Source organism: Heterodontus francisci, chromosome 5, assembly GCF_036365525.1.
Source record: "Heterodontus francisci isolate sHetFra1 chromosome 5, sHetFra1.hap1, whole genome shotgun sequence".
Taxonomy (NCBI): domain Eukaryota; kingdom Metazoa; phylum Chordata; class Chondrichthyes; order Heterodontiformes; family Heterodontidae; genus Heterodontus; species Heterodontus francisci.
In genome coordinates this window covers 57,532,071-57,555,526 of record NC_090375.1, presented here as the reverse complement: position 1 = coordinate 57,555,526, position 23,456 = coordinate 57,532,071, and the positions used below count along the sequence as shown (strand labels likewise).

The window sequence follows — 23,456 nt, the reverse complement described above, 5'->3', positions numbered from 1 at the left end:
AGGTCATGCTCAAGGCATTTCGTCAGGGGGAGGACTCCATTGGAGTTTGTTTTCCCTACTCCTTCCTTGCCAATCACCCCCTTCTAGAGATTTGTGTCCTTCCTGACTCTGGCGTTGAAGTCTCTGAGGAGGATCAGTTTGTCGTCTGCTTGGACTCGGGCTAGAGATTGCTCAAGAACAAAGAACAAAGAACAAAGATAATTACAGCACAGGAACAGGCCCTTCGGCCCTCCAAGCCTGCGCCGATCCAGATCCTCTCTCTAAACATGTCGCCTATTTTCTAAGGTTCTGTATCTCTTTTCTTCCTGCCCATTCATGTATCTGTCTAGATACATCTTAAAAGACTCCATCGTGCCCGCATCTACCACCTCCGCTGGCAATGCGTTCCAGGTGCCCACCACCCTCTGCGTAAAGAACTTTCCACGCATATCCCCCCTAAACTTTTCCCCTTTCACTTTGAACTCGTGTCCTCTAGTAATTGAAACCCCCACTCTGGGAAAAAGCCTCTTGCTATCCACCTGAGATTACTACCTTTGAGGTCCTACTTTTTAACTTGGCTCCTAACTCCCTAAACTCTGCATGTAGGACCTCATCCCGTTTTTTACCTATATCATTAGTGCCTATGTGCACAATGACAACTGGCTGTTCACCCTCCCCCTTTAGAATGTTCTGCAGCCGATCTGAGACGTCCCTGACCCGTGCACCTGGGAGGCAACATACCATTCGGGAGCCTCGTTTTCGACCACAGAACCGTCTATCTACTCCCCTTACAATCGAATCCCCTACGACTATAGCCCTTCCACTCTTTTTCCCGCCCTTCGGAACAGCAGAGCCAGCCACGGTGCCATGGACCTGGCTACTGCTGCCTTCCCCTGGTGAGCCATCTCCCTCAACAGTATCCAAAACGGTATACTTGTTTTGGAGGGAGATGACCGCAGGGGACTCCTGCGCTGCCTTCCTGCTCTTTCTCTGCCTTTTGGTCACCCATTCCCTTTCTCCCTCAGCAATCCTAATCTGCGGTGTGACCAATTCACTAAACGTGCTATCCACGACCTCCTCAGCATCGCGCATGCTCCAAAGTGAGTCCATCCGCAGCTCGAGAGCCGTCATGCGGTCTAACAAGAGCTGCAGCTGGACACACTTCCTGCACGTGAAGGAGTCAGGGTCATCAGCCATGTCCCTGAGCTCCCACATTGAGCAAGAGGAGCATGATACGGGTCTGAGATCTCCTGCCATTTTTAATCTTAAGTTTAAACTTAGTTAAATGAAAAAGGAACGAAAAGTTTTTACCAATCACAATAAAACCAGAGAAATCGAAAAAGCCTTACCTTATAAACACCCCACCGAGTCCTTTTTTTTGGTTAGAGGAGGAGGGCGGGTGGGAGACACTACAAGTGTGGTGTCTCGGGTTCAGAAACCGCCCAAATATATAGTGTTTTACTTACCCAGCAGCCCCCTGGCCTCCGCCGAAAAACAAAAGGAAATTAAATTTACTTTCAAACGGACTTTCCCAGCTGCTCACTCGCTCACACGCTGCTCCCGAAAAAGCTGCTGCACTGAAAAGGTTGGTGTAGAATCCCTCGTGTTGTTAAGAGTAGGATAACAGTGGCATGTCTGAATCTGTTGTAATCTAAATGAAAGAGATTGATCATTATTATTAGTTAGCAACGCCATTATCTTTGTGTCGTGTGACTACCAGGCTGATAGAAGGTGATCTAGACCTAAGGTGATCACTTCCTATATTCCTGTCAGCAGAAGAGATTCACTAGAAGGGTACCAGGGATGAGGGACTTCAGTTATGTGGGGCAAAGGTCAAGAGGAGATTTTCAAAATCATAGGGTTTTGATAGAGTAAATAAGGAGAAACATTTTCCAGTGGCCGATGGGTCGTTGACCAGAGGACACAGATTTAAGACGATTGGTAAAAGACCAGAGGCAACATGAGGATTTTTTATTTTTACACAGTGAGTTGTAATCTGGAATTTCCTGGCTGAAAAGGGAACAGAAGCAGATTCAACTGCAACTTTCAAAAGAGAATTGGATTAATACTTACAAGGTAAACTATTTACAGGGCTATGGGGAAAGAGCAGGGAAGTGGGATTGATTGCATAGCTCTATCAAAAAGCCAGCAGAATCGGGATGGGCCGAATGGTTTCCTTTTGCGCTATGTCATTCTATGATTCTAATTGGGATTGAGCAATAGCTGACACTGAGGGAGGCAGAGTGGTGCAGTTGTTAGTACTGCAGCCTCACAGCTCCAGTGACCCGGGTTCAGTTCTGGGTATTGCCTATGCAGAGTTTGCAAGTTCTCCCTGTGACCATGTAGGTTTCTGCTGGGTGCTCTCGTTTCCTCCCACAGCCAAAGACTTGCAGGTTGATAGGTAAATTGGCTATTGTAAATTGCCCCTAGTTTAGGTAGGTGGTGGGGATGTGGTAGGGAATATGGGACTAATGTAGGATTAGTATAAATAGGTGGTTGTTGGTTGGCACAGACTCGGTGGGCTGAAGGGCCTGTTTCAGTACTGTATCTCTAAAAAAAACACGGTGGTCAAAGGGCAAACAGAGAAAACAAAATTGGTCAACGCTTTTCATAAAATAAGGAACATGCCTTTTTAAAGTGTCTCCTCAATACTGGCCTTTTTGTGATTGTTTGAGAAGTATGAAAGAAATATAAGCAGCTCAGAAGGTAAATAAAGAATTAAGAGGGAACAATTGACTCGAAAAATCTCCGCAGTCAATTTCACTTTCGTTTTCTTCGCCCGGGATCTTTACCCCAGATCCGGAAACGAACACTCGGTGGCGATGGCAGCAAAAAATAAGATGAAACGGCGCAAAACCATCCCCATTACCCCGGAGAGGTAAGAGCCACGGACATGGGTCTGGACGAATTTCCGCTGTCGCTCTCTGTCGCTATATGAAATGCTGTTGGATATTTCTGACAAGGAAAAGCAAAATAGTGCGGGTGCTGTCGGACCTGCTCAGTATTTCCAGCAATTTTTGCTGTTATTTCTTATAAGGAAACTGATCAGGAAAGGAGGAAAAAAAACCCTCGATAAAAGTTGTCCGTTTTTTTTGAGTAAGTCCCCCTGCCGCGGTATCTATAGAATCCCAGGGTTGCATTAGCGCCTGCCCGGAATTGGGGCAGATTGTAGTTGTGACCATTTATAAAGCGTTTAGGGAGACATGAGATGCAATTCTGCGATTTGGAGCAGGGAGAGAGGAGGGCGATCGTGGTTAAAGAATCAAGGGGGAGGAGAAAGAAAGGAGAATGTCTTTAACAAGGCGAATTATGACTTGGAATGCATTGCCTGATTGGAATGGGGAAGCAGATTAAATATGGACGTTCAAAACGGAATTGGAGATATAGTCAAAAGCAAAAAATACAGCAATATGGGGAAAGAGAAGGGTAGTGTGACGAATTGAATAGAGTCATTACAGCACAAAAGGTGCCCAATCGGCCCATCAAGTCCATGCTGCCTCTCAGTAAAGCATTCCAGTCAGTCCAATTTCCCCGTTCTATTCCCGTACACCTACAAGTTTATTTCCCTCAAATGTCCATCCAATTTCCTTTTGAAATCATTCATCGTTTCCTCTTCCACCACCTTCATAGACAGCGAGTTCCAGGTAATTACACAGGCTGTGTAAAAAAAGTTCTTCCTCACATTTCCTCTGCATCTCTTGCCCAAGACCGGCAATATGTGTCCCCTAGTCCTTGTATCATCAGTTATAGGAACAGATTTTCCTTGTTTAACTTATCTAAGCCTGTCATAATCTTGTACACCTCTATCAGATCTCCCCCTCAATTTTCTTTTCTCCAGGGAAAACAACCTCAGCCTCTCCACCTAACCTTGTAGCTAAATTCCCTCATCCATGGAACCATTCTGGTAAATCTTCTCTGCACCCTATCAAGGACTTTCACATCCTTCCTAAAGTGTGGTGACCAGAACTGGATACAATACTCTAGTTGTGGCCTAACCAGAGCTTTATAAAGGTTCACCATAACCTCCCTGCTTTTGTACTCACTACCTCTATTTATGAAGCCCAAGATCCCATATAATTTACTAACTACTCTCTCCATATGTCCTGCCACCTTCAAAGATCTATGCACATCTGTCCCAGTACATTCTTTACAACTGTGCCATTAAGTCTATACTGCCTGTGCCTATTGCTTCTGCCAAAATGCATCACCTCACATTTCTCTGTCCTAAATTCCATCTGCCACTTGTCTGCCTATTCTGCTAGCCTATCGATGTCCTGTTGCAGTCGATTGGCATCATCCTCACTGTCTGCCACACCTTCAAGTTTGGTATCATCAGCAACTTTTGAAATGTTATTCTGTATTCCAATATCCAACCATTTATATATAATATATATATATCAAAAAAAGCAATGGTCCTAGCACTGACCCTTGGGGACCCAGTCTGAAAAACAACTATTTACCATGACTCACTGATTTCTGGCCTTAAACCATTTTTTTTTAAATCCAAGCTCACCCTCCTATTCTATGAGCCTCAATTTTGTTAACTAGCCTTTTATGTGGTACTTTGTCAAAGGCTTTCTTAAATCCACATAGATAACATCCACTGCATTCTCTTCATTATCTCTGTTATTTCGTCAAAAAGTTCAATTCGATTAGTCAAACACAATCTGCCTTTTACAAATCCATGCTGGCTCTCCTTAATTAGCTCAAACCTCTCCAAGTACCTGTTAATTTTTTCTTTGATTATTGTTTCTAAAACCTTACCCACCCCTGATGTTACTCGCAATGTCCTTACACCCTTTGCCTGTCATTTGCCTGTCTCCAATCCTCTGGCACTTCTCCTGTATCTAGGGAAGATTATGGCAAGCCCTTTTGCTAGCTTCACTCTCACTTCCTTTAGCAACCTGGGATGCAAGCCATCCAGAACAGGCGACTTATCCACTCCAAGCATATCCAGCCTTTCCAGTAAATCCTTCCTATCAATTTCCCCCCATCCATTTTCTCTACCATTTCTGCTTCTACTGATATTTTGTCAGCATCCTTTTCCGTAGTAAACACCAATACAAAATACTCATAGATAATTCAAAGCCAATACAGGCACAATGGACTGAATGTTCTCCTTCAGTGCTGAATGATTCTATACCTTGATTTTTTTCACAATGGGGGATAATTCCATGCAAGGAACCTGGGTGAGTAACAAACTCATGTGTCGAGTCCAAAGCGATATCGACTCCAGATATTGATTCCTGGGCCACATTTCCATATCCAGACCCCAAATCTCGTCTGAACTCACCATGAGGAGTAAGCAACCTGTGAAATTGCATGGGGCTTCAAGCAGATCCGATGAAAGGACCCACTCCACGATGGTAATAGCTAACCCCTGATCATTTTCTCAGTTTTTAAAAAATTTCTTATTGCAAATAAACCTTTCACAATTGAGCCCGTGTGGAGATGACACTAAATTAAGCAGGTGGCATTTAATAACATTTTGTAGTAAAATGTAGGGCCCCCCCACAAGGCAAATACTCTGGTCCGCTGAGTCATTTGTATTGATGGTGTAGCTGATTGTGGAGGACGGCACATCTGCCATCAGCTGCAGTCCTGCAGTTATTCTTTTTCCTTTTCTAGATTGTTCAATGTTCCCTTCGGCTCTTGAAAAGAGGAATTGCCTAATTATGATGAACAGATTAAAAAGTCTGCTTCACCAAACTTAAAGAAAAAACTCATCATAAACTTTACTTGAATAAAGGTTTTGGAATTTGTCTCCTCCAAATAATTTTGAAGAGCAAACCCAGAGATTTTGGTAGAGATTGAGAGAGAAGCAGTTTATCAGTAGGCAATAACTGCAACTTGGGAAATTGTGAACACTACGCATGCTCAGACTGCAGGCCTGCCTTCAGCTCCAGCGTCACAGCTGCAGCAAGTGTCAAGTCCAAGGCTTTTGGAGTAAGAACTTTAGTGAAGGTATTTAAAGACAAATTGAATAATTTTAAACTGAAATTTTAGTTATTGGTAAAAAAAAAATGTTCAATAAAAGATTTTCAGAAAGCATTTTGAGTAATTTGTGAAGAAAATAATGCTGCTGTGACACCTAGTGGCCAGAGCTTTTAGTTACAAAGTGATAGGAGCAACTAAAATTGGAGTTTCTGCAAAAGCAAAATACTCTAGATGCTGGAAAGCTGAAATAAAAAAAAATGCTGGCAGTACTCAGCAAGTCTGGTAGCATTTGTGGAGAGAGAAACAGAGTTAACATTTCAGGTCGATGATCTCTTTATAGAACTTCTAGTTTAAATGTGTGCATCGGAATTGATAATAGAAGTGTTGACAAAAATGTGACAAGAAATAAATGATTTTGGACAGGGAGTACATGCAAATGCAAGATTTGTAATTATATGTACATATATATTTATGTTTATGTGCAGAACTGTGTTAAAAAAACAAATTGAAATTTATAGACTATGGTGGAATTTGAACTCCAGTTCTCTGGATTCATAGTCCATAGGAATGCCATCCTTCCAGGTTCTCCTCCTAGTCACATACCATACTTATTTGGACTTATATCCTGGTTCCTTTGTCGTCATTGGGTCAACATCTTTGAACTATCTACCTAGCAGCACTGTGAGAGTACTTGCACCACATTGCTGTGGTTCCAGAGGGCAGCCACCATCTTCTCGGGGCAACTAAGGATGTGCAATAAATGTCGGCCTTGACAGGGATACTTACATACCGAGAATGAAAAAAATTGTACAGAAAGTCAGTGAAATAGTGTGAAAACTTCCACAGGTTAATCAAAAAGCTTTCTTCTGTTACATCAAGGGTAATGTTAAGTTATAGATTTAAAGTGATTGGTAGAAAAATTAGAGGTGAGTTGAGGCAAAATGTTTTCACCCAGAGGGTGGTGATGGTCTGGAGCTCACTGCCTGAAAGGGTGGTTGAGGCAGAAACCCTCAACTCATTCAAAAGGAGTCTGGATATGCACCTCAAGTGCCGCAATCTGCGGGGCTACGAATCAAATGCTGGAAAGTGGGATTAGAATAGGTGGATCGTTTTTCGGCCGGCACAGACACGATGGGCCAAATGGCCTCTTTCTGTGCCTTAAACTTTCTATGATTTCTAAGTGATGTTTACTTGTGTTAGCTCGTCCGATGATTTTTGTCATACGGCTGATCCTGACTCAAGTTTCACTTACTAAGACCAGAGTAGCTGAGGTGGTTTCCTACAGCCTTTCTCGTGGTTTTTATCTTTGGAATACCTTTACTAGGTAGGCTGCAACCAAGGATTGAGAACCCATCCAATTTTTATGAAGGGTGGCCACCCACACCCATTGGATTCTCGCCCCCATTGAACCGCAGCTCAGTATTCAGGGATGGCACTCAGTTCTCTGCTTGCTGGGGCTATTTAGAGTGGGACCCAATCCCGACCTTTCTGACTGAGCCAGTGGTCACTTTGTCCAGATGCGGTCTCAACCCAGTGTTCAGAGTTCAGGTACCAGTCTCCATTCACCAGGCCCATCTGGAGTTGGGCTCAAGCTCTTTACCTTCTGATTCAGATATAAGAATGCTACCACTAAACCAAAGACTCACTCCAACCTGTTTCAGTATTTCCTGTAAATGCACCTACTCATACTGCCTTAGTTTCTGCCGAAATGGCAGGGTGATTTTTGGATCGGCAACCCAAACATCTGAGTAGCGAGTCTTCCAGTTGCTTTTTACCAGAGCAAACCAGTTAAAAGCCTGCCTCCGGAATTGCAGTCCAATTAGGGAATGCCGCCAGGATGAAGCACGAATGAAGGATCAGTTTTGAAAGGGACAACAGCAACACTCAAAGTGGCAGTAGTGTGCAGTGTGTTTTGCTCAATGAGAGGCTTGAAAAAGGAGAATGGAAGGGCTGTCCTTTGGCTCAGCCCCTGGAGGTGATGTTGGAAGTGGTCAGGGCATGGGGACAGGTGCTTTTCCAGAGGATGGCAGGAGGAGGCCAGCCAGCCAGCCAACATCACCAAACAGAGGTTGCAGAGAAGGTGAGCAGCTGGAGTGGTGTGGAGGATATGGTTCAGTGACCTCTTGAGGTCTGGCAAGGTGAGTGCCATGCAACTCTCAGCTGGCAACCATCACTCTCTCACCTCCTTAGCAGCCTTCAGCACAGATATCCTCAGAGGCACACAATTTACAGCCACTTAGAAGAATGTCTCCCCAGACTCCACCTGAACTCTCCATCACCACAGACTGCACTGACACTCACCTCAGTGTGTTGATCTAGCACTCGCCTTCCTACAGTGAATCTCCTCAAATGTTGTGCCTCCTTCCTGTGCAAAGACAGTACTCCTCATAGTCCTAACTCTCTGCCTTTTCTGAGTGCAGGAGGACCGCCTACAACTCCCGGAAGAGGCGGAGAAGTGGGGGTGAAGTTGCGTCATTGGCCATCCTGATGGCAATGGAGGATGCCCTGGAAATTGACAGGGTGGCAGCAATGCAGGCTATTGCCAGTGGAGAGATGGAGGTGGCACAGAGACCAGGTGAAGCATAATATATCACACTGGTATTTGGCACCGACTTGTCACTTACTTTGAACTGTTATTAGCAATATATTAAAGCTGATGATCTACAAAAGTCCAGAGTTTGAACGCTTTCTCACCTATGTGCAGCATTAACAAATGTCTTTCATTTCTGGTAGGGACATTGCTGGAAGTGCACCAAGAGAGGAGGGAGGAGGCAGTGTAGTCCTCAGAGGAGGAGCATCACTCTGAGGAAGCACCGTTGCATAACTCATGTTCACCCTCCACCAGCGCAGGTACACTCACATCGGTGGGTCCTGCATCACAGATAGATACTAGATACAGTGACACATGGTGAGGAGCACTTCACATGAGCAGGAGCAGATGCTGGAGACAGGGACAGATGTGGATAGTCCCCATCAGAGGCCTGAGGAAGCATCCAGCTATGCTCAACTGGACACAGATGCTGAGTCTCGGGAGTCATCCACTAAGTTGTGGACTTGTGGAGCAGCAAAGGAAAGTGTCTGGACATTGTTCAGAATTCCAGAGGCAGTGCACATCCTTGTGCTAAAGATGGGCAGTCCATCTCTGCCATGAGTGTCATGATGTCTCAGACATTTGAGCACATAGAACATAGAACAGTACAGCACAGTACAGGCCCTTTGGCCCACGATGTTGTGCCGAACCTTTAACCTACTCTAAGATCAAACTAACTACCTACCCTTCATTCTACTATCATCCATGCGATCATCCATGACCGCCTCCATTGAAATAGTGGCCAACGTCATGGAGAGTCATATGTGGCAAGCCAACGGATGGCTGCAGGCACACACCAATGGCCTTCCCACTGTGGCGGCGAACTTGAGAATCATTGATCAGTCACCTCAGTGGTTGAACACTACTTTCAAATGTGGCCAAGTGCTCTCCCACTCTTGGTTAGCAGGCCCTGAGAGGGAAGAGGAAAGAGGGAGAAAGAGATGGTGGCAGTTTTGGGCTCGCCTCAAGGTCCCCACATGTCACAGCCTGTGCCCTCAACCTCTCTGATAGAGCTACAAATGCTGCACCCTGCCTTATGACAGGTGCAGGTAAGGCAGTCCTTGGTGGAGCCCTCACGGGAAACAAGCAGCCTACCTGTATCTCTGCTGAGCCACAGGGGTAGCACCTTGTAGAGGTAAGAGAAGGAGGTTGCGGAAACAGACTTACACACACACAAAGGGAATTTCTTGGGTGCCCATTCCAATGTTTATGCCACATGGAAAACATTTATTTCAATGAAGCATGTGCTTTTTTCTTTCATGGGATGTGAGCTTCGCTGGCAATGCCAGTATTTGTTGCCCATCCCTAATTGCCCTGGAGGAGGTGGTCATGAGCCATCTTCTTGAATTGCTGCAGTCTATCAGGTGAATGTAGGCAGCAGAGAGTGGGGATAATGGGTAAGTACTCTGATTGGCAGGATGTGACTAGTGGTGTCCAGCAGGGATCTGTGTTGGGGACTCAATTATTCACATTATTCATTAACGGCTTGGATGATGGCATAGTAAGTCATATATCCAAATTTGCTGATGATACAAAGTTAGGCGGCATTGTAGACAGTCTCGATGATAGCATAAAATTGCAAAGAGAGATTGACAGACTAGGTGAGTGGGCAAAACTGTGGCAGATGGATTTCAATGTGGGCAAGTGTGAGGTTATCCATTTTGGACCAAAAAAGGATAGAGCTGGGTACTTTCTAAATGGGAAGAGGTTAAGTACAGTGGATGTCCAAAGAGACTTGGGGGTTCAGGTGCATAAATCTTTAAAAAGCCACAAGCAAGTGCAGAAAATAATCAAAAAGGCTACTGGAATGCTAGCCTTTATATCTAGAGGATTGAAGTATAAAGACACAGACGTTATGCTGCAGCTGTACAAATCCTTGGCTAGACCCCACTTGGAGTACTGTGAGCAGTTCTGGGCACCACACCTTAGGAAGGATATATTGGCCTTCGAGGGAGTACAACGTAGGTTTACAAGAATTATACTTGGACTACAGGGGTTAAGTTATGAGGAGAGATTACACAAATTAGGCCTGTTTTCTCTAGAATTTAGAAGATTAAGGGGTGATCTGATCGAAGTCTTCAAGATATTAACAGGAAAAAACAGGCTACATAAAGATAAACTATTTCCACTGGTTGGAGATTCTAAAACTAGGGGGCATAGTCTAAAAATTAGGAGCAGACCATTCAGGAGAGATGTTAGGAAGCACTTCTTCATGCAAAGGGTGGTAGAGGTTTGGAACTCTCTCCCACAAACAGCAGTTGAAGCTAGAACAGTTGTTAATTTTAAATCTGAGATAGATAGATTTTTGTTAAGCAAAGATATTAAGGGATATGGGCCAAAGGCAGGTATATGGAGTTAGGCTGCGGATCAGCCATGATCTCATTGAATGGTGGGGACAGGCTCGAGGGGCTGAATGGCCTACTCCTGTTCCTATCTTCCTATGTTCCTAGGTACACCAACAGTGCTGTTGGGAGGGAGTTGGATGATTTTGACCCAGTGACAGTGAAGGAACAGTGATCTGGTTGCAAGTCAGGATAGTGTGTGGCTTGGAAGGGAACTTGCAGGTGTTGGTGTTCTCATGCATCTGCTGCCCTTGTCCTAGGTGCAAGAGGTCGCCAGTTTGGAAGGTGCTGTCTAAGGAGCCTTGGTGAGTTTCTACAGTGAATCTTGCATATGGTATACACTGCTGGCACTGTGCATCAGTGGTTGAGGGAGTGAATGTTTAAGGTGGTGCATGGGGTGACAATCAAGTGGCTGCTTTGTTCTGGACAGTGTTGAGCTTCTTGAGTGTTGTTGGAGTTGCACTTATCCAAGAAAGTGGAGAGTATTCCATCACATTCTTGACTTGTGCCTTGTAGATGGTGGACAGGCTTTGCGGAGACAGGAGGTGAGTTACTCACCGCAGAAATCCAAGCCTCTGATCTGCTCTTGCGTCCACAGTATTTATTTAGCTAGTCCAGTTAAATTACTTAATTTTTTGTCACCTGATAAGCGCCATGGTGTTGTTTCTGTTTCATTCCACATTGTCCATGGGGAGATGAAGGCATAAGACTCATGGATGACAATGCAAGCCTGAAAATTTAACGGGTGGACGGCTCTTTGCAGCAAGTAGACTTATTTGTTGGAAGTGGGTGGTATGGCTATATTATCTTCCACAGGTATCCAGATGGCACGAGTGCACTGCTGGACACACTGCCCTCAGTTGAAGTATGCTTGGGAAAGAGTGTTCTGGGCCTCTTTGGCACACAGGTCTATGACAGCTGGCATCAGTGGCATCTCTGGTCATGCTCTGCCAGGTGCTGCTCCTCTTCATCCTCCTCCTCCTCCTTCGAGGATACTGGGTGCTCCCCACCTTACTCTGGCGTTAGTTCCACTCCTCTTTTAAGTGCCACATTGTGCAGTGTGCAGCACGCCACCATTATCTGGGAGACCCTTGCTGGTTGTATTGATGGGCTGTCCCAGATCAGGCGAGGCAATTGGACTGCATTTTGAGTCGGCCGATATGCTTCTGGTGGGGTTTCACACTGGAGTCAGCAGTCAGTCTTCAGCAAGTACTCCTTGTCACCCAGGAGCCATCCACTGAGGCTGTTTGTTGGGGTGAGGAGCTGAGGCACCTGAGACCACTGAAGAATAAAGGTGTTATGGCAGCTCCCTGGAAACTTGGCGCACCCCTGCAGTATCCTGTTGCAATGGTTACATACCAGCTGCATATTGAAAGAGTGGAATCCATTCCAATTCACAAAAACACTTGGCTGTATCGATGGAGTCATTAATCACCACATGGATGCAGTCTACATGCCCTGAACCTGAGGAAATCCAGCCAGGGAGGCAAAGGCAACAGCCCTCTGAGCTTGACTGGCTGCATCCATCTCCAGCTTAATGTCTTATGATGCCCTTCCGAACAAGCCGTCTGTCACCTGCCTGCTGCAGTTGTGGGCTGCGGATTGTGGGATCCTGCAGATATCAGCTGCTGAGCCCTGGAATGAGCTGGATGCAAAATAATTGAGAAGCTCGGTCACCTTGACTGCCCGTGACAATGGGTGGCCACCTGTTCATACTGGTCTTAGACCTTTTGAAAGTTAACATTGAACCTGCTTCCAAGCCCTTTCAGACAGTGCATTCTAGATCATAACAACTCACTGTGTTTAAAAAAAAATCCTCATCTCCCCTTACCTGCTTTATCTGAGTGTTGTTTGGACAGCTGTACAGAATTTCAAAATAAAAGTGAATTCACTTGAAGGTTTGCTCTCCACAGACTCCAGGAACCAGAAATGATGTTCCAAAACCCAAAGAAAATTCAGGTCCTGAATGTTCCCAAGGACATTCCTGTGGAACGGCTAGTGAATAAACTGACCATTCATTTCCAGAAGCCAAGCAATGGAGGGGGTGAAGTTCTGGACGTGGATTATCCAACCACTGTTAAACAGTGTGCTTACATCATCTTTGAGAAAGAGGAAGGTACTTGAGCTTATTTTGGGAAGGGGGCAATTGTATCTGGAGGGTATGTGACTGGGAAGATGGGTTGCAGTCAGTGGCGATCACAAAGGGCTGAGGCCGTGATCAGGAAGCAAAGGCTGGAATCAGTGGGGGGACGGCGGGGTGGGGGGGGGAGGGCGGTGTTGGTGGTGCCCGGGAGCTGGGAGGGCAGAAGCCCGGATCTGGGGAAGGGTAGTGGAGGCAATCAGAGGGTTGTACGGGTTGTGATCAGAGGGTTGGAGCAGACTGCAATATTCACAGTGACCTGGGTGTCCTTGTACAGGAATCACAGAAAGTTAACATGCTGGTACAGCAAGTGATTAGGAAGGCAAATAGTATGTTAGCCTTTATTACAAGGGAATTGGAGCATAAGAATAAAGAAGTCTTACTGCAATTATATAGGGCCTGGTGAGACCACACTGTGTAGTTTAGTTTAGAGATACAGCACTGAAACAGGCCCTTCGGCCCACCAAGTCTGTGCCGACCATCAACCACCCATTTATACTAATCCTACACGAATCCCATTTTCCAATAACATCCCCACCGGTCGCTTTATATTTCTTTACCACCTACCTATACTAGGGGCAATTTATGATGGCCAATTAACCTATCAACCTGCAAGTCTTTGGCATGTGGGAGGAAACCGGAGCACCCGGAGGAAACCCACGCAGACACAGGCACTTTTGGTCTCCTTACCTAAGGATATATTTGTCTTAGCGGAAGCACGACAAAGGTTCACTAGACTGATTCCTGGGATTAGGGGATTGTTCTAGGAGGAGAGATTGAGTGGACTAAGTCTATATTCCCTCGAAGTTAGAATAAAAAAGAGGTGATCTAGTTGAAACATATAAAATTCTTAAGGAGCTTGACAGGGTCGATGTTGGGAAGATGTCTAGAACAAGGGGTCACAGTCTCAGAATAAGGGGCCAGCCATTTAAGACTGAGATAAGGAGAAATTTCTTCACTGAGTTGTGAATTTTTGGAATTCTGTACCCGTCGAGCTGTGGATGCTCGGGCATTGAGTATATTCAACACAAAGAATGATAGATTGTTGGGTATTAAGGGAATCAAAGGATATGGGGATAGTGTGAGAAGGAGGAATTGAGGTAGGAGATCAGCCATGATCTTATTGAATGGCAGAGCAGGCTCAAGGGGCCACATATGAGCATATGAAATAGGAGCCAGAGCAGACCAGACAGCCGCTCGAACCTGCTGATCCATTCAGTAAGAATCCAGGCTGATCTTCTGCCTCAACTCTACTTTCCTGCCTGCTCCCCAAATCCTTTGAATCCTTGAGAGACCAAAAAAATCTGCCTATCTCAGCCTTCCATATATTCAACGATGCACAACCCTCTGGGGTAGAGAATTCCAAAGATTCACAATCCTCTGAGTGAATAAATTTCTCCTCATCTCAGTAATAAATGATTGACCCCTTATCCTGAGACTGTGCCCCACTGTTCGAGTTTCCCCAGCTAGGGGAAATAACCTCCCAGTTTCTACCCTTCAGCATCTTGTATGTTTCAATGACATCACTTCTCATTCTTCTGAACTCCAGAAGTATAGACCCAATTTACTCAGCCTCTCATCATAGGACAACTGTCTCATCCCAGGAACCTACCTAGTGAATCTTGTTGCATTGCCTCCAATGCCAGTATATCCTTCCTTAGATATTGCAGAGTACTCCAGGTGTGGTTTCACCGAAGCCTTATACAATTGTAGCAGGACGTCTTTATTCTTGAACTCCACCCCTTGCAATAAAGGCCAACATGTCATTTGCCTTCCTAATTGTTTGCTGCACCAGCATGATAACTTTCTACGCTCCTTAAACGAGTACACCCAAGTCTCTCTGAACATCAACATTTAGAAGTTTCAACTTGTTAAAGAAAAGGCATCTTATTCTACTACTAAAGTGAATAACCTCATACTTCCCCATATTATACTTCATCTGCCACCTGGTTGCCCACTCACCTTAACCTGTCAATATCTCTTTGTAGCCTCTTTGTGTCCTCCTTACACCTTACATTGCCACCTAGCTTGGATACATTACACTTGGTCTCTTTTCATCTGAGACTTTAATATAGAATGTAAGTAGCTGAGGCCCCAACACTGATCCTTGCAGCACTCCACTAATTACAGCCTGCCAACTTGAAAATCCCCCGTTTATCCCTACTCTCTGTTTCTATCCATTAGCCAATCCTCCATCCATGCTAATTAATATATTGTCCCCAACTCCATGAGCCGTTATCTTGCATATTAAACTTTTATGTGGCACCTTATCGAATGTCTTTTGGAAATCCAAGTCTACCACATCAGCTTTTATCTACCCTGCTAGTAACATCCTCAAAAAGAAACTCGAATAAATTGGTCAAACACGATTTCCCTTCTCTCTGATCATACTATGATTTTCTAAGTGCATTGTTGAGACTTCCTTAATAATAGATTCCAGTATTTTCCCAATGATTGATGTCCAGCTAACAGAGCTGTAATTCACTGTTTTCTCTTCCTTCCTCTCTTGAATGGACTACTGCTGCTTCTATTTCTTACAATTCTTCTTTATGTTAAATGTGGAGTCGGAAGAAGCACTCTTGCTCCTTCTGGCTCCATATTTAGGTAAATATATTTAAAATCTTACCTAATTGTCTGTGGCCTGCAGAAGTCCTACAGGTAGCATGCTCAGTTACACAGTTAGGTCCTGGTCTACTTAAGAGGTAATAGAAACTAGTATAATCTGCGGTTTCGTGTTCCTTAAATTATTTCTTTCTTACAGATGCAAACAGTGTCCTTAAACGAGAACACGTACTGAAGTTAGATGAGAAGAAGTACAAATTGGAAGTACGTGAGGCTGATGAAGGACACATCAATGCTGATAATGAAGAGGTATATACTTTGGGGAAGGAATTTCATTCAGGCCCAAAATGAGCACCAAGTCAGTGCAACAATTGCGCAGAACATGGCTCATGCTGGTGTGAAGATTTTTAGATTTAGAGATACAGCACTGAAACAGGCCTTTCGGCCCACCAAGTCTGTGCCGACCTACACTAATTCAAAATTTATACTAATCCTACACTAATCCCATATTCCTACCACATCCTCACCTGTTCCTATATTCCCCTACCACCTACCTATACTAGGGGCAATTTATAATGGCCAATTTACCTATCAACCTGCAAGTCTTTGGCTTGTGGGAGGAAACCGGAGCACCCGGAGGAAACCCACACAGACACAGGGAGAACTTGCAAACTCCACACAGGCAGTACCCAGAATTGAACCCGGGTCGCTGGAGCTGTGAGGCTGCGGTGCTAACCACTGCACCACTGTGCCGCTTCGGCTAAATTTGATATTCGGCCTTATTTGAATGGAAGCGGCAATCTCGGGGCACCAAATGGGCATCCCAATGCTACTCGCCAGTCAGGGTCTGACAAATTTCATGTGGGACCGATGCCAAACACAGCCAGATCACAGGTAGACCCTGGGAAAAGGGAAAAGGGAAAACAGGCAAAGCCGAGAGGCGAAGTCTCATGTCTGGCAGTAACCCGGAATATTTCTGCGTAGTCAAAAGGTGCATGCCTGCTCATTGTGACTCCACAAATACCTAACTTTTAAAGAGTTTTGTGCTGGTTAGGCTGCTCAAGACCTAGTACAACTGGGTGGAGCTTCTGTGTTACAAAGTCTGTTTGTTTATATTTTACATCAGGGTTCAACAGCCAACATTGGGGTAGCATGTTGCTTCCTTCCTGTTACTGGCAAGTGGGCTGCTCACCTGAATATTCCATAGTCAGCATTTCCATTATCGTATTATGTGAATACCAGGATGGTAGAAAGCAAACTAGATGGACCTAGATGGAAAAAAAAGTGAGGAAAACCCCCATCATGGTGGACAGCTTTGGAAACGGTAGCACCAAAATTCCTTCCAAGCACGCTACACTTACCACATGTCATGCTGCAATCGTCAGGCTTTCAAAACTCAAGCTTTGTGTTAAAAATCCTCAATGTCTTTGTCTTCTCTCGCTGTTTTCAAACTTGGTAGTACTTTGAACCTTGGATGTTCACCTAGCTTCCTAAACAAGAAAAAAACCTGCTCGAGTTTCATTCCAATGATTACTAACTGTGTAAAGGATTGATTGAATCTCAATCTTGTCACTCACTGCCATCTCAGCTATCCTGTAATTGTTCTGAACTGCAGTTAAGAGGTCTAAAATAAAAACAGAAAATACTGGAAACACTCAGCAGGTCAGATAATGTCTGTAGAGAGGGAAACAGTATAATGTCTAAAGTCAATGAGCTGTCATTTGACCTGGGCGGCACAGTGGCGCAGTGGTTAACATCGCAGCCTCACGGCTCCAGCGACCTGGGTTCGGTTCTGGGTACTGCCTGTGTGGAGTTTGCAAGTTCTCCCTGTGACCGCATGGGTTTCTACCGGGTGCTCTGGTTTCCTCCAACAGCCAAAGACTTGCAGGTTGATAGGTAAATTGGCCATTGTAAATTGCTCCTAGTGTAGGTTGGTGGTAGGAGAATTGAGGGAAGGTGGGGATGTGGTAGGGAATATGGGATTAATGTAGGATTAATATAAATGGGTGGTTGATGGTTGGCACAGACTCGGTGGGCCAAAGGGCCTGTTTCAGTGCTGTATCTCTCTGACTCTAAGTACAGAGCTAGGGCAAAAGGGGATGATAGGTGGAGGTGGAGGTGGATGTGGGTGGGGAAGAACAAAGGGAACGTCTGTGATACAGTGGATGGCAGGAGTGATATTAGACAAAAGGGATGATGGTACAAGGCAAGTGGTAATAGGACAAGTAGAGGAAAAAGAGTCCAGTGGAGGTGTAAATGTTTGCATCTGAGAAGATGGATTATGATCTAAAGTTGTTGAACTCAATATTGAGGCTGTCAAGTGCCTTATTGAAGGATGAGGTGCTGTTTCTCAAGCTTGCATTGAGTATCATTGGAACAGTGTAGGGGGCTGAGGACAGCGAGGTCAGAGCAGGAGGGAGAATTTAAAGTGTCAAGCTACCAGAAACTTAGGGTCACACTTTCAGACTGAATGGAGGTGTTTGTGAAGTGGCCACCCAGTCTGTGTTTGATCTCCCCAATGTAGAGGACACCACATCATAAGCAGCAAATACAATATACTAAGTTGGAAGGAGTGTTTGGGGCCCTGGACGGTGGGAAGGCAAGAAAATAGGAGCCCCCGAGCCTGCTCTGCCATTCAGCTAGATCATGGCTAATCTTTACCTCAATGCCATTTTCCTGTACAATCCCCATTTCCCTTGATATCTTTAATATCTAGAAATCTATTGATCACTGTCTTGAATATACTCAATGACTGAGCCTTGACAGCCCTCTGGGTAGAGAATTCCAAAGATTCACCACCCTCTGAGTGAAGAAATTTCTCCTCATCTCAGTTCTAAATGGCCTACCTCTTATTCTGAGACTGTGTCCCCTGGTTCTAGACCCCGCCCCCTGCCCAGCCATCTGCATCTACCCTGCATCTACTGTGTCGAGCCCTGTAAGAATTTATCTCTAGTTCATCTATCTTGTTACAAATGTTTTGTAATAAAATAATAATTAAAGAGCCTTTAATTTTAATTTTTTTACCTTTATTCCTGGCTTTGATCTTGTTTGCTGATGCACTATTACTGTTTAGCTCTCTGTCACTTCATGTCACACTCTGCTTATCTTTACCCAATTAGCTACACAGCTCTATTACCTTGATTTTTCTCTTTTGATTTCTAAAGTTCCCCTCGCCTAACCCCACCTTCACTTTTTAATTTAAAAGCCCTTTCTATGGCTCTAATTATTCGATTTGCCAGGACACTGATCCCAGCCTGATTTAAGTGGAGCATGTCCCAGAGGAACAGCTCCCTCTTTCCCCAGCACTAGTACCAGTGCCTCATGAATTGAAATCCCTCCTCCCACACCGCTCTTTGAGCCACACATTTAACTCTCTGATCTGTTTGGCCCTATACTAATTTGTGCATGGTTCAGGTAGTAATCCAAATTATTACCCTTCAGGTTCTGCTTATTAATTTAGACCCTAGATCCTCAAACTTGCTCTGCAGAATCTCATCCTTCATTAGCTATGTTGTTTGTTCCTACATGGACCATGACAACTGGATCTTTCTCTCCCACTCCAAGTTCTTCTCCAGCCACGATAAGATATCCTTAACCCTGGTCAGACAACACAACCTTTGGAACTCCATTCGCTGCTGCAGAGAACAGTATCTATTCCCCTGAGTATACTATGCACTACCACTACCACATGCCTTTTTCCTCCCCCACTCGATGGCTCCCTGTACCACGATGCCATGGTCAGTTTGCCCATCGTCTCTACAGTCCTGTCCTCGTCCATACAGGTAGCAAGTGCCTCATACATGTTGGACAAGATCAAGGGCGGAAGCTCCTCCATCAAAGGTCAGGTGGTGCTAATTAGATGTTCCTTTTTCATCTAACAGGTAATGCTGTTTGTGATTACAAAACTGGACATAAGCCACTTTCCTCACAGGAAGGCTCGTCAATTAATCTTCAGACATGATTTTCAAATTGTAAGTTACAAAGCCTTCATTGTGGAGATCAAAGGCTCTTTCTCCTCCTTAAAGAAACTTCGAAGTGATCTTATGAGCTTGATTCCCCATCAGCTACCACATGCGGTCACCGATCTCAGACATTCGGCCAACAGAAAGAGGCTCGATAGAGATAAGGAATCTGTACAATCTGATTTAGCATTTACTAATTACAGACAACAAAGAGCTTCTAGTAGTAGCTCCAATTCATCAACAACCAGTGAGGAAGATGATTATCGTGCTGGCCAGTATGCCTCTAATGTACAGTCAAGATCTTCTGTACGAAGAGTCCATTCTGATAAAAGCAATAGTTCCCCTTTGGTTTCTTCTCCATCTTCTCTGCCAGTTACCAGTTCCAAGAACATCGAAGATACATCTCCAAATAATCACAGGAGCATTCGTGGACTTCAGGGAGCAGTGGGGTTTAGCAGCACTTCTGAACAGAGGAAAGGTGGCTTCTCTAAAATGGATAATAGAAGCCTGAATGCATATTCATCTCATTCTTCAACTAGCTCTTCTCATCCTTCCTTAAGCATCACAGTTGATACATTGGTTTTTGAGTACGTAGAAGCTTTTGGCATGAATGAGTTTCATCAGCTTCTTGAAGAATACTCTACAGAAATTGAAAAATGTTATATTGGTGAACTGTGTGAAATATTTTTATACCCAAAAGAAGCAGAGGTCAGATGCCGTAGAAGTCTATCCGATGCCAAGTCAGCGGTTTGTGCACATATCCAAAATATCCAACAGCAACTGAGGACACATGAGATTGATCTAACTGCGATCAAATCCTGTGAGAGAGAGAAGGTATTGTGCAGGTACAAGTCAGCGAATGGTTCCTTAATAAGAGTCCTATTGATGATAAAAGATCAAACCATAATTTTGGTGGGGCCATCAGCTGAGAGTTATGATACAATGCAATATATTTTGGGAAAATATGCTTTGCCCTCAACAACTGAAAGTCGTGGTCCATGTCAGCGAGGGAGGAGATTGAACCGTTCAGAAAAACACGCCAAGCGCAACTCTTCATGCCCTCCAACTAATAAGCAAAATCCAATGGATGGCTCCACTGCCTACATTTCAGCAATCAAACGTACCAATCAAACCCAGGCTCCAACTGGTGACCAAGGCCAGATCCTTTCAAGTAAGCCAAGTCCTGGCTGTGCTTGTCAAAGGCGCCGATCGTTATCAGAGAGCAGAATGACAACAAAGAGGCAGAGGTCTCCAGTTAAATTGGGTGTTCAAGATTCACAAACCAAAGCAGGTAGCCATTTTGAGGCTCAAAGAACGAAGAGTGACAAGCAGGCAAACTTCCCAAGGATCCGTCAAAACCTGACCCCAGTTTTCCATAAAGGTAACAAAAGAGGAAAACCGGGCATAGATATCTGACATCCCACAGGTGTGTTCTAGGGTCATTGTTGTTTCATTTCCCTTCTCAGTTAAGGTGCATCAAATTGGGATACAAGAGGAGAAGTTGAAAATTATGTAATGCATTCATTATTCTCTCTTGGGAGGCAGGGTATTTCTTCATTTTTTTACATTACAGAAGTGTCTGCTCTTCAAAGGTATTTCATTGGCTGTTAAGCACTTTGGGACCACCTGAGGTCATGAAAGGTGCTTTATAAATGCAAGTTCTTTCATTCTTTTTCAACACATGAGGTTCACTCTTCCTGACCCTGCAAAGTGCACCAGAATCAGTACTGTAGGGCGTAATTGCCAGAATAATGCTTCTCCCCCCTCCCCCCACCCCCCCCCCCCCCCCACCTCTTACCATTACAATATTTAGTTGACACTTTAATAGCTCCAGAGTTTGTCTCTAGACCTTTATCCAGCTCCCAGTTCTAATACTAATCACTCTGGTTGAAGAACTGCACCCTGACATGAATCCTGCCTTTGTATTTAACCAGTTTGTTCCCAATATCCCCTTATCCTGCAGTCACATCTTAATCAGAGTACGGTAGCATAATGTTTATGTTCATTAACTAATAATACAGAAAACATGAGTTCAAATCCCACTGTGGCAGTTTGAGAATTTAAATTCAGTTTTTAAAAAATTTGGAAATAAAGGACTCGTTTCAGTAAAAGTGACCATGAAGCTGCCAGAATTTTAATAATACCCAACTGGCTCACTTATGTCCTGAAGTGAAGGAAATCTGACAACCTCATGTGGTCTGGCCTATTAAAGGTGCTATATAAATGTGATTTGTTACATATGACTCCCGTCCCATGGCAGTGTGATTGTCTCTTAATTGCCATCAGTTAAATCAAATCTCTAAATGCAGTGATTTTAGAAGAAGTCTCACCTCCACCATCATCTTGCCAGTGATGCTGACCTGCTAAGAATGAATAAAAAAGCTTGTATAATCCACTGATATGAAGTTCCCTCTCAAAGCTGAAGAGTTTGAGCCTTTCTGGATCACTCCTCATAACTCAAGTCATCTGAAGTGAGGGAAAGCCTTTTATATATTGCATGCTGACATTGGTGCATATATATCACCACCTATTATTAATAAAGACATGAAAGTTATGACTTTTGAATAGCAATTTTTCTTAACCCCTCAGCTGCACAGACCACTGGTAACCAATGTTATATACATATGAACACAAATGCATTGTTGCTTGCCGTTACATGGGAAACACCTGTAATCTTTGACCTGTCATTCCGATGACAGGATAAGGTCAAATCTCAATGAACTGCTTCTTGACAAAGCAGACATGTGAAGAAGAGTGGAAGTGCAATAGTGATAGGGGATTCATTAGTTAGGGGAACAGACAGGTATTTCTGCTGCCGTAGATGTGACTCCACGATGGTTTGTTGCCTCCCTGGTGCCAGGGTCAAGGATGTCATAGAACGGCTGCAGGATATTCTTCTGGGAGAGGGTGAACAGCCAGAGGTCATGGTCCACATTGGTACCAATGACATATGTAGGAAGAGGGATGAGGTCCTGAAAGAAGATTTTAGGAAGCTAGGAAAGAGATTAAAAAGAAAGACCTCAAAAATAGTGATCTCAGGATTACTCCCAGTGCCACGCGCTAGTGAGCATAGGAATTGGAGGATTAAGCGATTGAACATGTGGCTAGAAAATTGGTGTAGGAGGGACAGCATCAGACTTCTGAGGTATTGGGTCTGGTTCTGGGGCAGGTAGGACCTGTACAAGATGGATGGGTTTCACCTTAGCAGGACCAGGGCTATCATCCTCGCAGGGAGATTTGCTAGTGCTGTGGGGGAGGGTTTAAATTAGATTGGCAGGAGGATGGGAACTTGAGAGGGAAATCAGATTGGAGGGTAGCAAAACTGGTAATAGGAAGTGCAAAAATAGCAAAATTAGAAGGCAGACAAAGCAAAGGCAAGCATCAAATAGGATCAGAATGCAGAATAATGTTAAAAAGACAGATGCACACAGTGTTTGCAACAAGGTAGATGATTTGAATGCATGAATAGAGGTAAATAGGTATGATTTAATTGCCATTACAGAGACGTGGTTACAGGATGACCAAGGCTGGAAACTCAAGGATATTTGTAATTTAGGAAGGATAGGCAAAAAGGAAAGGGAGTTGAAATAACACTCTTAATAAGGGATGAGATCAGTACATTAGTGAGAAAAGATCTTAGCTTGAAGGGTCAAGATGTAGAATCAGTTTGGGTGGAGCTAAGAAACAGCAAGGGCAGCAAACATTGGCGGGAGTTGTTTACAGGCCACCAAACAGTAGTGGTAATGTTGGGCACAGTATAAATCAGAAAATTAGAGGTGCATGTAACATGAGTAATACAGTAATAATGGGTGACTTAACTTTACATATAGACTGGGTAAACCTAATCAGCACTATTGCTGTGGAGGATGAATTCCTGAAATGTGTACGAGATGGGTTTCTGGAGCAGTACGTTGAAAAACCAACCAGGGATCAGGCTATTCTAG

At 44.3% G+C, this 23,456-nt stretch overlaps 1 protein-coding gene across 4 annotated transcripts; it reads left to right on the top strand.

Annotated features, from left to right (window-relative positions):
• Positions 1–2,324: 2,324 nt before the first annotated feature.
• Positions 2,325–22,066, top strand: si:dkey-154b15.1 (uncharacterized). 4 transcript variants are annotated; one of them, XM_068031486.1, is made up of 5 exons: positions 2,327–2,857; positions 8,337–8,491; positions 12,762–12,964; positions 15,750–15,859; positions 19,432–22,066. In XM_068031486.1, exons 3-5 carry the CDS (start codon positions 12,778–12,780, stop codon positions 20,926–20,928), a joined length of 1,794 nt encoding a protein of 597 aa, XP_067887587.1. In that variant the 5' UTR covers positions 2,327–2,857; positions 8,337–8,491; positions 12,762–12,777; the 3' UTR covers positions 20,929–22,066. The 4 variants fall into 4 exon arrangements, with proteins under 4 accessions (XP_067887589.1, XP_067887588.1, XP_067887587.1 ...); XM_068031485.1 differs by lacking the exon at positions 8,337–8,491 and having other exon boundaries at positions 2,328–2,857; XM_068031487.1 differs by lacking the exons at positions 8,337–8,491; positions 12,762–12,964 and having other exon boundaries at positions 2,326–2,857.
• The last annotated feature ends 1,390 nt before the right edge of the window (positions 22,067–23,456 follow it).